At 39.2% G+C, this 15,640-nt stretch overlaps 1 protein-coding gene across 10 annotated transcripts in view; it reads left to right on the top strand.

Annotated features, from left to right (window-relative positions):
* Positions 1-15,640, top strand: part of AFF1 (AF4/FMR2 family member 1) — a 194,415-nt gene that overhangs the window by 123,225 nt on the left and 55,550 nt on the right. For 8 of the 10 annotated variants that reach the window (XM_036026852.1, XM_036026830.1, XM_036026838.1 and 5 more), the window contains one exon: positions 14,473-14,517. In XM_036026852.1, coding sequence (XP_035882745.1) covers positions 14,473-14,517 — 45 coding nt within the window. The remainder of the gene's footprint in view (positions 1-14,472; positions 14,518-15,640) is intronic. The other 2 variants (XM_036026834.1, XM_036026812.1) reach the window with 1 other exon arrangement.

Genomic DNA, 15,640 nt, shown 5'->3' with positions numbered 1-15,640 from the left:
CAATGGGGTGGTGATTGTCTTTGGGAGCAGATGTTGGGTAGGGCAGGGGAGAGCAGTGGGGATGGAAGGAAATGGGGACAACAGTAATGGAACAACAATAAAAAAATGTACATGATACCCTTAGATCAGTGACTGGCATGTAGCAAACACTCTGTTTAATAAATAACTATTGTATCTACATCATCATCATAGTTATTTTAACATTGTCTCTATGTGTGAGTAAATGTAGTGAGTTCACCTCTTTGCCTTGGCTTACAATCTGAAATTTAGATGATCTTTTAGACTTGAATATTAAGGCTTTGAAGAAACGTAAGTGGGATGCGATGTTCCTAGAGGATTATGCTGTGGGGTTGGAATACCGGGGTTCAGTTGCCTCCACCTTTAAATGGGACGGTTCTACCTGACCTCCAGGGCTGTTGTGGAAATGAAATGGGACCCAGCTGCCTAGCATATAGTATGTTTGGGATGAGCCACTTTCTCTTGATACACATGACAATAAAAGCAAATTCACCCAGTAGGAAAGTTGTTTATTAACAGTCTTTAGGTTGTCTTTATTGCCTTTACAACTATGTTTAGAAGTCACCAGGATACAAAGAAGTGCCCTAATGTTCTGGGTTGGTTTGAGGGTATTTCCCAGTTATTTTGGTGAAATCACAAATTTCTGTGCCATGGGTTTAATTTTCCTCAGATTTTAAAACACGATGCTTTTTTTTTTTTTTTTTTTTTTTTAGATTTTATTTATTTATTTTTAGAAAGGGAAGGGAGGGAGAGAGAGAGAGAGAGAGAGAAACATCAATGTGTGGTTGCTGGGGGTTATGGCCTGCAACCCAGTCATGTACCCTGGCTGGGAATCGAACCTGGGACACTTTGGTTCCCAGCCCGCGCTCAATCCACTGAGCTACACCAGCCAGGGCAAAACACGATGCTTTTAAAAACAAGATTTGAATAAATATTTTGTGCCACTAATAGAGTATTGAGTACCTGCTGTATTTCCAGGATTCTGGAATTAAGTTAGTTATAGTGAGAACTGCATGGGGCCAGCTTTCAGTTGTATCTGGGTGTCATGACACAAAATGGAAGAAAAATGATGGCTCTGAACCACAGATCACACAGCATTTTGTGGTCTGGGTCACAAATGCAGTAAAGATAGGCATGAGTGGGCATATTTTTATGTGATTTGTGAGTATTTCATGAATCTGATACAGAGGGTCATGACACTTGTATAAATTAATAAAGCAGGATGCTTTTACCATGCAGGGAGTCAAAATGTTCCAAGATATCCGTTCAGATTTGGTTCAAAGAGTGTGGATTGATACGTGAACATCTAAGAGAACAGGGGCACCAGTCTTTATCTTATGTAACTTAATGTGAGTTAGGAAAAATACGTATATTAATGCATGAAACCCAGAGTTTCATACACGTTACTTTGGATGAGGCCAGGTAAAAAAGTGAATTGATCATAAAGTGATTTAAATAAAACAGTGCAGGTAGTATTACAATAAGGTATCAACTGTCACAGTATTGTGAAAATGGCTGAAGTTTGGGTAAAACTGTTTTATACTATATTTTGAATTATGGAGAAAAAAAGTTCAGTTGGAGATGGGACAGTGTCATAGAAGATAGATTAGCTTGAGGCATGGAGTGACTTAAAATTTTTCTTGTCTTTACGAATGAAGGATCTCTTCATGCCTGAAGAACTTCCCTCCGTTCAGAACTAAATTTCTCCATTATTTTTATTCCCCCTTCCTCTACCCCCTCTGTCCAACTGGTTCTTAATACATGTTTCTACTGCTGACAGCTGCTACTGTTACTCCTCCAGCAAATAACATAATTGTGGAAAGTTTTCTGGAGTGGGGAATGTCTTTCAGAAGGCTTGTATAATAGCACTTTTTGAAACTTATTTCTGACTTTGCCAGTAGGCTGTCCTGCAAGTTATTGTGTGGTATACAGGATTTGAAGGAGACTTGAGTTGCACTGTATTTGAACATTTTCGGAGGTGAAAATAGTACAGGGGATATCAGAATATGATACAGAATCATTTTGTAGTAATGTTAACATATAGCTGATTTGAATAAGACTGTTACAGCCTGTGTTTTATTTTGATTGCAAACAATACTTATTTACTGATTGGCACTGTGGGATAGATCATGGCATTCATCCTTAAGAGCAAATCTGATGGCAGAATTTCAGAATAGACAAATACTCAATGTTGCTGTAGTAGTTGGTTTAGTAAACCCCCCAGGGTTCAACTTTCTAGTGGACTATTATTGCCCTGTAGATCAGCAATTTTCAACCTTTTTCATCTCATGGCACACAGAAATTTATTCACAAAAAATAGGTATAATTTTGATTCATTCATACCAGATAGCTATTGTTATGTTAGCTGTTTTCTTTCTTTTCTTTGAAAATCTAAGGGAAAAGAGGTCAGTGCCCCTGACTAAATAGCCAGGTATTGCACACTTTAAAATTCTTGTGGCACACCAGTATTCCTCCTGCAGCACACCAGTTGAAAATTGGTGTTGTACACTATAACAGGAACAGTTACAGAGGAAGGCGGTGTTGACATGGCCAGTCTTTGCTTTCCCCGCCTAATCATGCAACTCTTCTCAGGGGAAGCTTTTATGCTCCTCTTTGTCCAGGGTATGGATTGACCGTGGTGGGTGTCCTGTGGGGCAGAACCCTGCAGGTTTATCAGCACTGGCCTGGTGGACAGCACCACAGCCCCTGCCCCAGCTCCTCCATCCTCCTGTTCCCCAAGACCCAGGCAGGATTCCAGCCTCTACCCATTACTATATTTTCCATGCATTAGTTAATTCAGAATTCACTACAAACGTATTGCAGCCACCAGTGTTCAGTAGATGATGGCTTCTTTGGAGCTGGAGAGACTTTGGCTGTTTCAGGGTAAATCAGAGGGAGGTGCAAGCAAGGGTTGTACTATACACATATTAAAAGATATAAAGTTTGTTGTCATCCATTCCTTTAGCATTTCCTTCCTCATTCCAGAGGAAGTTTCCATAGACAGCCATTAAGGAAAAATTGTGTTTGGATTGATGCTGTGGAGAAGTGGGAAAGCTTAGAATGGAAGAAAGGGCGGGGGCGGGGGGGGAGACAGAGACTTCTGTGCCATGGCAGGATAGTATAATGTATAATAATCCAAGTGATGTCTGTATTTTATGGAGAATATACTGTGTACCATGCACTGTGCTGAAGCCCTTTCTGTGCAGTGAGCTCAGCAGTCAGTCCCTGGCAGAGCTGTATCTGGAAGCTGATGTGCGAGACTCGGAACCTAGCAGCTCATAAGCACTACCCTGTAAGGCCTGAACCACTGGGGATGACTTGGAGAAACACCTGAGATTTTTGAGAATCCTCCAGTTTGCAAAGTCTGCTCAAGTTCCTTCCATAAACTGCATTGAAACTCAGTTTAAACTTCACAAGAATTACTGTGTCATCTGGGCAAATAGCAAGTGTTGAGGTACGGTGAGAAGTAGGGTGTAGATTATTGAATTCACATTTGTGGCTAAGCAGGATTCCAAATCTGTGTGTGTTACTCACTTTCTGGGCTATTGTGAAGTCCACAGAGTCAAGGACCTTTTGGGTGTATTTTTAGTGGCTGTAAAAATCAGCCAGTCTTTTCTGCTTTTATAAGCTCTAGGTAGAGACTGGATGAAAGCAATAGGTCAGCCTTTCCTTTGTAGCTAGAACTCAGTTCCTATCAATTGTCTTTGAAAACATATGTTTCTAATATGTCAAAATTAGTTTGGCTAAAAAGTACTAGAATATGTACATAGTGAAGTTCAAATGCACTGAATGTTGTTCAGTACTTAGTTGACTATTATTCTTATCATCATTCCAATTTTTATTTCCTGTTGATGGGCTAGATAAAAAGTAATTATGCAGAACATATATACTACCCATAAAAAGCTTTACTTTTTTATGTTTTTTTCTGATGCATAAAATTACAATATCATGAACCGCTTTAGTGTTAGTAACTTCAGTAAAAAAACTAAGGTGACTATGTTGAAGAATAAATTAAAAAATAAGATCATTTGTTTTAAAATTCATGATGTTGAAATTAAATGAACCCCTCTCTCCACCCCCACCCCCCACCCCTGATGTAGATTTTTTTAGGTTCTGTTGCAGTTGGTCCATGCAGGCATGCATGTGTTCATAAGGTTGGGCTGTAATGTGAGCATGAAAATTCTCTTACCTACTCCATGAATAAATTGCCTTTATATCTTATCTTACTAACATGTATGTACACATACCTGGTGGTAGAATTAATTGTATATAAAATTATGAACTAAATGGGGTTTTTAGTTCAGACACATTTTCAGGGGTAATTGTGCAAACACACTACTTATTAGGTGGGGTTTAATAAGAACTCCCACTGGTGGCTGACATATATTTGGCAACATCCTGCCTTAAATCCTGTAGATTTTTATATTGACTTGTATAAGCAAAGATCAAACCATTTAGGAGGTTTTCAGGGAGGTGGGAAGAGGAGAGGATTGCCCATTTCATAAAGCTGTATATTTTTAAACTATGAGCATGGTGCTTTGCACAAGTCAAAACTGCCAAAGGGACAGATGTTGCCAATTTCAAATGTACAGGGGGAAGGCAAATATTGCTAAGCAACAGTGTACTTGCGAGAGCATTTTTAGGAGCAGAGCCAGGGGAGTTGTGCCTGGGAGCACTTGTAGCTTCTTATGGCTCAGTACTAGGGAAGAAATGAAAAGTTCTTTCCTGTCAGGGCCGCCATTGCAGCCGACAGCGCAAAAGACAGTGACCTAGTGGCACGATTAGGGGCTGCCAAAGGGATGTATGAAAACAGGAAAGCTTGTTTGCCATGTAGGAAGGCAGTAAGACATGTTCAGAAAGGTAAGTGCCCCACAGTGTACAGCTGCCCCACAGTAAGTACGAGGAAGTGCAAGCCTGAAGTTCAGGTGGGGAACAGGAGGCAGGAGAAAGACCTTAAAACAACCGCCCCCCCAACCCTGCCGTTTTCCCACTTTTCCTTTCTCTCTCTCTCTTTCTTTTTTGCCTCCTGTTAGGGCTAACATCAAAGAATAATCAAAATAACCTCTGTAGTTCAGTGCTACTATGTGTGCGACCTTATAAATAAGGTAAATAAGCTTTCCAGCCACAGGTATTCAGCCCCTCCCAGGTCCCCTCCCTTGGTATACGCTTGATAGGTAGCAGACAGGTGGTGTGCAGTGGCTTTCTTTTCCCCTTGCAGCTGCCTCTGGAGACTTGGACTACCTCTTGAGATTTGCATGGTTGTTGGTTTGGATTATGGATTTTCCTTTCTCTCTTCCCTGTTTTTCTCTCTCTCTTTCTAATGAAATAATGGAGTAAGAGTAGAGAAAATATAATATTGTACTTTTGTATCTGTACAAATCACAGCATATTTTTGGAAAATGTGTTTTAAGGACATTAAAAACATTTTAAAATAAGCAATTCCTTAGCATTTTGATGTTTTGGTCCATCTTTCAAGCTCTGGTCGTAAATTTCTAGATAACTCAATATATGTTGATGATGTCTTTTGTCTTCCTAAAGTAAAGGTATAAATTGAAGATATCGGCAGTTAAAAAGCTTAAATATGTGTGTATATACACTCTCTTCCACCTGTCTGCCCCACTCCCCTTCCCTACCCTTCACTCCCCTCTCCCCACCCCCAGCTTTTATTGCTGTTTTTCTTTTTCAGCAGACAAATGGAATTTAAGTCAAATTTAAAAGATTGTGTAACTCCTACCCAATTATAGTAGTATTGATTTCTGCTGGTCTAGGAATATGTCAGAGTAGTCATACTCCAGTACAGGCAGGTGTAGTGGATAACTCATAATGTTCTTTGTCTGTATGGGTCTCCTTCACTTATTCAGCGTAGTTCGTGGTCACACAGTGTGTATCTGTAGGGGTGTAAATTTATGGGATGAAGGTCTACTTGGAGAAGATGACAATGTTTCCACTTTTCTCTCAGGAGATAAAATTTACTTACTTTAAAGTTAACAGTAGTGAATCTTACATCAGCCATGAGAGAGCTGAGAAATTGGGCAGAGATAATAGTAAAAGAGGGAGAACCCTCAAGTTATATATTGCAAACTCTTCCTTGATTGACTTGAATTCATGTAATACTGTATGGCTTCTTTTTTATTAGGAAGTATGCCATAAAATGTGTTGGAGAACCTGTTACCCCAGATTTAGGAAGCAGTAGAGTTTTCTATTGACTTAAGTTCCACACGTGTAATTTTTTTTAAAGCCAGTGTTCTAGTTAAGTCCAGAAAAAACTGAGGGTTTTTTTTTCCCTTCAATAATCTTTTGAGAGAATTGTATTAAGGAAACAGCTGTTTGACATTGAGATTCCTCTTAAAAGTTTTACCAAAAACAGAGTAAAACAGGTAAGACTTACTTGCTCAGGAGCCAACCTAAAACTTTTCAGACAGACAGCATTATTCTGGTGATAGGCATAATACTCTATCTGTGTATTTTTACAGAGGATTTGGTTGTCGACCAGTTAAAGAACTTAAAGTTGGAAGAAGGATCTTTATTAAAAAGTGGCACATGCCCCTCCCCCTCAGCCTTCCCCATCCCCCAAACCGGCCTTGTGATTCTGATGGTATCAGAAAGTGAAGTGGGCTCCGGGAGCATTCTCCCAGCAGGCTGTGTGCCAGGTGTGTGGACGGAGTCCGGACAGCCACTGTTGGATTTATGTGACAACTGAGAGAGAGTTTACTGCTGCTTGTTTGACCCTCCCATCATTTAAACACAGTTCTCAAAGTTGCTTTTGTTGCTATTACAATGATTGCTTCTTTTTCATATTATCTTTTCTCTGGCACCTAAACTCTGTACTCTGGAAGAGTTCAGATGGAAAGGCAGAAGCAGGAACTAAAGTTGATGCAAGAACATTGGGGAGTTTTGACAAATGTGGTTGAGTAACACTATGCCTTCAAACTCTCCAAGTGGGAGACCTGGGCCAGGGCTCTAGAATAAAATCAAAAGACTACTTTTAAAAGTTCTTCATTACATGTGTGTGTCAGTGTGAGGGGATGAGATGGGCCAGGGGACTGAGAGAGTACTATATTGAGATGGATAAAGATGGGTTAGGGTTGGCTTAGGACTAGGGTTAGGGTTACTGGCTGCTTCATGTCTTCAAAATGGGTATAAATCTACTATTGCTTTCTGAATTTTGGTCATATATGCTGTGGATGCTCACACAAGTTTTAAATTTAGCAGCTTTAGATAACATTTTACTAGCAAAGAAAAATTTTTCCTTGGCACATTTTAATACCTATTTTAAGAAATTCAAGAATAAATTTTTAATCTACATTTAACTGCCCCACCCCTTATATTTATAAAAAATAAAGAATACTGGCACTTGTTGAGTGACTAAATATTTGTTCAAAACTTTGTTATTAAAAGCATATTCACTTTTCTTCAGTAAATCAGTTTATCACATGCATTTTCCTGTAAGTCTGATGTAATTTCTCTATACTTTCAGCCCAAACTTACGTACAAAGGTAATGCAGGACAAAGAAAAGATTAAGTCTACCAGAGATCCAGTGGAATCAGTAAACCCTTTTTATTTTATTTTCCTAAAAAGAATGGCTGAATCTGGTTTTCAACAGATTAGAGAAAAGCAAAATAGTCTCTTAAATTTAGGTGCTCTTTGATGATAGGATTAAATAAATGATTTATAACCATAACATCATAGTATTAAATGAGTTGTACTTTTCACAGAATGCTCTTTGGCCCTTTTATAGACCCTGGCAAGTAACCTGGTTGTTTGTTATCCAACATTAAAGCCAAAAAGAAAAGAAAAGAAAAGAAAAGAAAAGAAAAGAAAAGAAAATTTACTCACTGAGAATTAAGACGTAAGGGCAAGGCCATCTCTATTTGCTTTCTCTCCTCTGTGTTTATTATAGAATCAGTAATCCCCAGGGTAGTTTGAAGTTTAGATTGTTCCCTCAGAGTATATATCCCTCTAGCCTACCGCTTCAGTAATTTTCTTTCCCCCTTTCTCCCCCTGGGTTCTGTTTTTTGTTTTTAAAAATCATCGATGTCAGGAGACAGACAACCAGCACCTAGCCCAGAGAGGACTGTTGTGATTACTGCTGTAATAAACCCAGGATAAAATCTTCAGGTGTTTTCAGACAAAGTATGGATTAAATGGTTTATCTGATTCATATGACTTCAGTTTCTTTCAGCCTCATCCAGAAACTGATGGAAAGGTTTTTTTCTTGTGACTCTGTAGTCTTACCTTATACCCAGCTCTGAAGAAAAGAATGTCTAGGCACCCTATGAAATATAGAATTAGACATGGTTCCTCATCATCGTTTGCCCTTGAATTTGATAGACATATGTGTTCAAAGAAGGAGCAGTGATACACGTTTATGTATCTATAAATCTGGTTATGGTTGACAAAGTAATTTAATAGTGTTATTTTAGACTCGGAACCATCAGTTAGTACGATTTTTGAGAAAACGTTTGTGTGTCTGGCTTTGTCTGTATGAGGTGGGGGAGCGGGTGGAGAAAGAGACAGATCAGGCTAGATGGGAACAATCCTATGAGGCTTTATGTGTTTCAGATGTGTCTGCTCAGTATTTAAGTGTGACTGGTCAAAAGAGAATCCTCCCCCCCCCCCAAAAAAAAAACACCCTCTCTTTCAAGAACTATGTAGTCTAGTTTGGGAAATAAGAGTGAACTAGCCAGCAAACACGGGGCCACATTTTGAGAGCATGGGTTTCCCCCAGGAGCACCTCACCGTCCATTCGAGGAAGTTGACTGTAGGTCTGTGAACAGGTCAGCGTGCTGAGTGTTAGCTGGGGCAAGTCCAGAGCACAAGTAGGAAACTGGGGCATACGCAAACAGGTGTGTCCTGGGGAGTAGAAAACTGCGTAGAGGAAGGCTAATAGAAAATAAAGCGGATGTGGCAGAAGACAGTTAGGTGTATTTTGAGAAAGTTTTTATCCCTATTTTTTATCTCAATTTAACTTTTGTTTTTATTTATGAATAGATAGCATTTTATAATTCAGAAATTAAATGATAGAAAGATATACAGTGAAGATCTTCCTCCTATTCTACCCCCACCCCAGCCACCTAGTTTAATTTTTTAGAAATGACTTCTAGTGTGTTATTCCCAGTGGTATTTTATGCACAATAAGTAACTCTACAGACATGTTCTTTTCTTACTGTTCCCTTTCATTTACAGAATTACTGGCACATACTGCATCTTGGTTTTGTTTTCCTCCTACTTAACAGTGTCTTAGAGATAAATCAGCCCATGAAGAGCCTCCTCTTTGCTGTAGCTGCATAGTTATTTCTGTGGAAGCTGCAGGTACTACAGTTCTCTCAGCCAGTTACCTATAGATGGGCATTTAGATGGTTTCTAGTATGTTTTATTTTCAAATTAGGCTGAAGTGAGTAACTAGTACATAGGTCTTTTTGTACATGTAGCAGGTGGTGTTAGAAGTCAGATTGCTGGGTCAGAGTATGAGAAACTAGAATTGGTGACTGTCATCAAATTGCTATCTTCAGAGCCTGGGCCACTTTTCCTTCCCACTAGCCAGGGTGTTCCCACCACTCAGGTACTGAGTGCCTGTTTCCCACCTCTGTCTCTCAGATACAGTATTGTTAATCCTTTGTTTTTTTGTTTTGCCAACCTGATATGTGAAAATAGTTTCTAAGAGTATCTTAATGTTTCTAAGGAGAAAACAATGCAAAAACAATTTTCTCTTTGTCCTTAGTGTGCTTATTTCCATGTAGTTTGTTAATTAAGATGTTAACTTATAATTCAGACAAGCAATAGTGTTTAGTAAGTCTTTAAAGCTCTAACAATTGGAACTGGAAACTTACTATTGTATTTTGAGTTCTGCGATGGAACACAGACCAGCAAGCAGCATGTAAGAGGTGATTCAGCGAGGCAGCACCATTCCCTGCTCTACAGAATTTGTAATCTGGATGCAGCAGACACAAAACGTGCTGTGCTTTGACAGGAAAGTACATACGGCTGTGGGAGCACATGCACAGTTTCAGGAGGGAGGGAGTCAGGGAATGGTTCAGGTTTTACATTTGACCTTCATACCAACCCTCTGAAGCGATTCAGATTGGAAATGCAGTACATTCCCTGCCACGAGGAAGTAGTCACAAACAAGTTGAATCTCATCCAGGATTGCAGGGCCAGAACTGGAATCCAAGATCTTTGGCTTCCTTCCTCAGCATGCTGCCTTTGTGCTCCCTGCAGTTTCTGGTTGGTGATAACTGAGCCTTTTTGTGAATTGCATTGTTATAAAAGTGCTGCTCTGTTGAAACTTGAGAGACTTAAAAACACAGTATTGCGAGAGTTTCCTGGTCTCAGTGGTAAGGTATATTTCTTCCATCCGGTTCTTTTTAGCTTATTAAAACAAACTGTGCCATGCTTAGAAGACATTCACTAACATATTTTATTTTGGAATCAGCGCATTTCCTTATGATTACACAATGTTATTCCAAGAGGAGTGAGAAATCAGACCAAAGCCAGCATTGCTGCCTTTCCTGGTCTGAAGTTTCTGTAGTGAGGGACGGATCTAGAGTTGATGGGTTCCTTCAGTGCAGTAGCTTTCTCCCGTGCCAAGCTAATGATGGCGAATCTTATAATAGATGATACCAAATGGAGGAGATAATAACATGTAAAGAGCTTAATACACTATCACGTTCAATATGTAGTCAATAAGTATTGGATTGGCCAAACAGTCCTCATGGTTTTTTTCCATAAAAGAAAAGACAGATAATTTCATTTTCACCAGTAAGTTTATTGATTTGGATATTTTGAGTATGTTAGTTATTTCCTGCTCTTGGCTTCCAGTGGGTAGAGGCTAGGGGTGCTGCTAAACACCTTCCAATGCTTACTCCCCCACAGCAAAGAATTATTTGGCCAAAATGTCAGTAGTACCAAGAAACTTTGCAAACCACTTTTGATACGTTCACTCAGTCACAACACTTCCTCCATACACTTCATACATCTTTTTTTTTTGCATTTCAGTTGCATTTTTACCTTTCTTGAAGTAGTAAAGCATTATATGCTGAAAATGTTGCATATCTTCTTTCATTTTCAATATTAAAATAGCTGCACAAAAATTTACCAGTTTTGATAAGTTATTTTTTAAATGCACGCTGACATGACAGCTGTCACAATACAATCTAAGAAAATTCTTTCAAGTGAAGTTAAAGACAACTAAGCACTACTAGAGCCAGCGTATGGAAGAAACCAAATGAACTTTTGGCTAACCCAATAGCTGCTGTCATTAAAAAAAAATAGAATTATGGCTCTGTGTTTAGGCCATACCCCTTTAGGGAAGTGAGGTCGCTGCTGGGGTTCCGTCCACACACAGGACCTCAGGAAGGGAGTGCCGTCTCCTTTAGGCACCTGGCTCCTGAAGTGGGAGACAGCAGTGAGATTTGTAGTTGTAAGTGCCCTATGGCCTACAGCATCTTGACTCATGTAACTAGGATAGACTTTTGTTATTCCTTTTTATCCTGTCTTATCCTTTGAGGATGTCTTACTGAAGAAGATCTTCAGCCTTAAATCAGCTGTACTTAAGGGAAGCTGACTGCTTCCTTTTTGGCCACAGTGTGAAGGGAGCACCTGAGCTGGAGTGGCAGGGCTCAACTGGAGACCAGTGGGGACGGTGGATTTTACGCAAGGGATAAGGCCACAAGGGTTTGTTGAACTGACCCTCCCTTTTTGAACTGACCCTGCCCCTTCCAGGGGCAGACTTGGAGGAGCCAAGTTGTACTTCATTAAACAAGGCAGCCTCTTCTTCCAGATCTTGCTCTGCAAACGCATCTGAAGTAGCTGTACTCTAGTTTAAGAGTCTCTGATTTGGGGGAGGAGTGGAGGTAGATGGGACATAAAATAGGCTCTAATATACAGACTATGTCCTTACCTCCCCTCTTTTAGATGCAGTTTTAAATGTACCTTGCAGCACACAGAAATCTTTAGGGGTAAAGGAACATTGACTCTAATTCTCTAACTTTCAGACAGTTCAGTATAGATGTGTGGGTGAGCAGAAGGGGAGAAAACTATAAAACAAATGTGGTAGAATGCCAACATTTGGGGAATTTGATGTGTTTGTGGGGATTCCTTATACTATTCCTGAAATTTTTCTGTAAGTGTGAAATTTCTAAAGAAAAAGTTAAATACATGTCTTAGCACTTTTCCATGCATGTACATATATTTACATTATTGTTTTACATCTGCATAACATACTGCTAGGTGTACTGTAAAGCTTTTTATCTGGACTGCTATTATTGGTCATTGATCATTTCAAGTTATTTGCCATTATAAACAGTGCTGCTGAGAGATCTTTTAATATTATGTATTCTCAAGTATTTGAAATGGCATCCCTAAACCCCTTTGAAATAGTCCCACTTCTATAATGGACCTCATAGGAAAGTTCACAGTAAATTAACCAATTATTACTTGAACCTAAGAACTTATTCAGAATTTTTAATAGGTCATGTGGTGACTGTTTAGCAATATGTATCTTACTGTGACACTAATAAACAATCAGCTATAGAAAAATGTCTTCAGTCCTGGTTTGTCTCATGTAATAAAAATATTAATTTTGTTTTTTAATAGTTTACTTTTTATTGTATTTTTTCCATTAACGTCCCCCCCCCCATACCCTATTCTACCTCCACCTAGCCACCCTGCCCAATGTTATCCATGTTCATGGGTCCTTTTTCTTCTCTGCTCAGTCCCTCCACCCCCAAACCCATGGGGGTGTCAGCCTCATGTAATTAAAATTGAGGAAAAAATGAATCTTTTAGTGACATGGCACGTCTTGGCTAAGTGTTGACTGGTTGAGTCATTATGAAGATGAGCAAGTCTTTTAGTGTCCTGAAGTTGTAGCCTTTCGATCTCACTCTTTTGGAAGCAGTGGGCAACCAATCTTTTTTGCCCTCATTCCAACATGCTTCACTTTTTCATTGATTGCTAGATTTTTTTAATTGGGTTCCCCTTCCAGCAACAGACAGTATGAGGGGACTGTTTGACCAGAGCCCCTACAGTCATATGCTCTGTTCTGTTGATTCACCTTCAGCTTCTAATTGCTCTTTTTCCTAATGATGCATGCGAAAAAGTGAGACCATGGAATATAATTACATGTTAACCTTAGGTCAAAACAGCATTCATTTCTGCTAAAATGCTTGGACATTAATGTTTGATTCAGATTTTAGGCATCTGTTAATGGCTCTGAAAACCAAGAGGGAGTAAGCAGGTCCAGTTGTTGACAGGCGTGATGCCTGAAGGCAGGTCATGCGGGTCGGCAGATACAAACAATAGTCGAGATTCCTGGATTGTGTCTTCTAACTTCCAGGCCCCACCTCAAAAATAGCCAACTGCAAGTATTTCAATAAAACCCATTCCATGAAATTTATGTGCTTGTAAAAATGGACTCAGGCAGGTCAAATCACATTTGAATTTTGACACGTCCATTAGTCACTTCTAGGACAGTGTGAATGTCATATGTTCTTTTCTTTCTTTTTCCTTTTTCCTGTAAAAATAAATTAAAATAAAAAAAAGAATAAAATGAAGGAAACAGGCTTATAAACTCTAATTAGCAGCCAACGCTGTATTTCATTACACTCAAATTAGAAACAATGGCCGGGAAAAGGACCTTTTCCATCTCCCCTAGCTGTGAGTCAGATATCGCAACAAGCTCACCAGGAGGGCCAGCGCCTTCTGCGTAGCAGTGGCAGTGTCCAGTGTCTCTGGTGGTATTGGCAGCAGCAACCATCATTTGTTTAGCAGGGGATAGGGCAGAGGTGAAAATAGTGGATCCTTTTTCCAAGACTCTGGGGGCAAAACACCAAGACAGCGTCTTTCTCTGGGGAAGTATTGAGTATGTGTACATATGTACATATTTTTTATGCATATCAAAATACTGACCTGAAGTGCAGCTAGAGACATTTAGCTTTGAAACAAATATTTTGGCCAGTTAAAATATTACCAAATAGTTTATCCTTAATTGGATGTTGGCCTCCTTACTGTAGACTTATGCTAAGGCATTCAGATCACCACCATCTTTGTGTTCATTTCACTTGGCTCACTGGACGGATGTTGCTCTGAAGGAGCGAACTATGAAACACTGGTTTTGCTCTATCTCTCTCTGCCTCCACCTTGTTATATTTGTAATTCCCCTAGATTTAAGAAGATCCTAAATTTCTTTACTAAAGGTATTTTCCATTGGAAACTTTTGACCTGGAGGTCATAATTAGTCTGTTATTGTATCCAGTAGAACCCCCTCCCCCATGATTAAGTCAGGTTAATCTCTTCTATTTTAATTCATCCAGGATGTAAAGTTCCTAATATTTAGCAGGTACAAGGTGGGGTCCTGAGGTGTTGCCATTTATGAGAGTATTACTGTGTTAATACCAGCATTTGCTAATACCGTATTTTTTGTGTGTGCTTATTTTCTTCTTCCTTTTCACTTTCAGCAGACCTATTCCAGTGAAGTCCATTGTGTTGAAGAGATTCTGAAGGTGAGTTCATTGTTATTGTTTCTCACTTGAAGAAATGTTTAAGTAGGAGGGCTTATGTCTATTTACTTTGACTTCAGTGAAAAGTTGCCATTTCAAACCCTTTTATATAACCCCCACCCCTCCCCACCCCAAACACTTCCAAAAGCAAAATTACCAGAGCAGTAATGGAGTCTAAAAACACAGTGGAATTCTTGGACAGATTTTATTAAATAAATATAAATTTAAATATAAAATTTTTAATTAAAAAATGAAATTTTTATTTTATTAAATAAAAATTATGTCTTCAAACTGCAGGGCACTTGGACCAGAGTTTCAAGACCTCTCTCTCAAGTTTTGCTGGTTGTTGACACTGGGGAGAGTTGCCCACTTCCCAGAGGGGAAACTCCCTGCAGTGATGCAGTAAGGGAAGCATCAGCTGCTAACGAGGGCTTGATTTACACCTCTTGGTGGTTTGTAGGTGGCACCTTCTGTGTATAGCCCTATCTTCAATGAGACCATATGTTTATTATTTAAATTTTTTCTTGTTGAGAGAGAGAGGAGAGAGATTGATTGATTGATAGCTGTTCTGCTTATTGATGCATTCATTGGTTGATTCTTGTCTGTGTCCTGACTGGGGATCATGCCTTGGCATATTGCGATGTTGCTCTAACCAACAGAGCTACCTGTCCAGGGCCAAGACCATGAATTTTTAAAGAGGTAAAAAGAAAAACAGAAAGCAAATGGACATTTTTAGACCTACAAGGAAGACTTATTTTTTTTTGCTCTTGTTTATCTAGTGCACCAGGAACAGTGTGCTGCTCCTGCAAACACATCATTGAACCCGTCACCTGTTCACTCATGTTTTCTTTCACAAGGACAACAAGTTCTTTCTAGGGTTTAGTTCGAAGGAGGGGAGTTACCCTTCCTGAATCAGCATGCTTTCTTTTTATCAGAAAAGAAGAGTAAAAACTGTTCATGTTTCCCATTTTGGCTTTAATTTCTAGGAAATCGAGAGTTGAAATTAATACTTGGTTACAGTAATTGTAATAATTGAGAGTTTTATTTATTTTTCATTCCGCTATAGCTTTTAATTTTCTTCCATGTCAATTTTAATGATACTCTTGCTCTATCTTTTTCTATAAGT

Source organism: Phyllostomus discolor, chromosome 1 (assembly GCF_004126475.2).
Source record: "Phyllostomus discolor isolate MPI-MPIP mPhyDis1 chromosome 1, mPhyDis1.pri.v3, whole genome shotgun sequence".
Taxonomy (NCBI): Eukaryota; Metazoa; Chordata; class Mammalia; order Chiroptera; family Phyllostomidae; genus Phyllostomus; species Phyllostomus discolor.
This window is presented reverse-complemented; position numbering and strand designations above follow the sequence as displayed.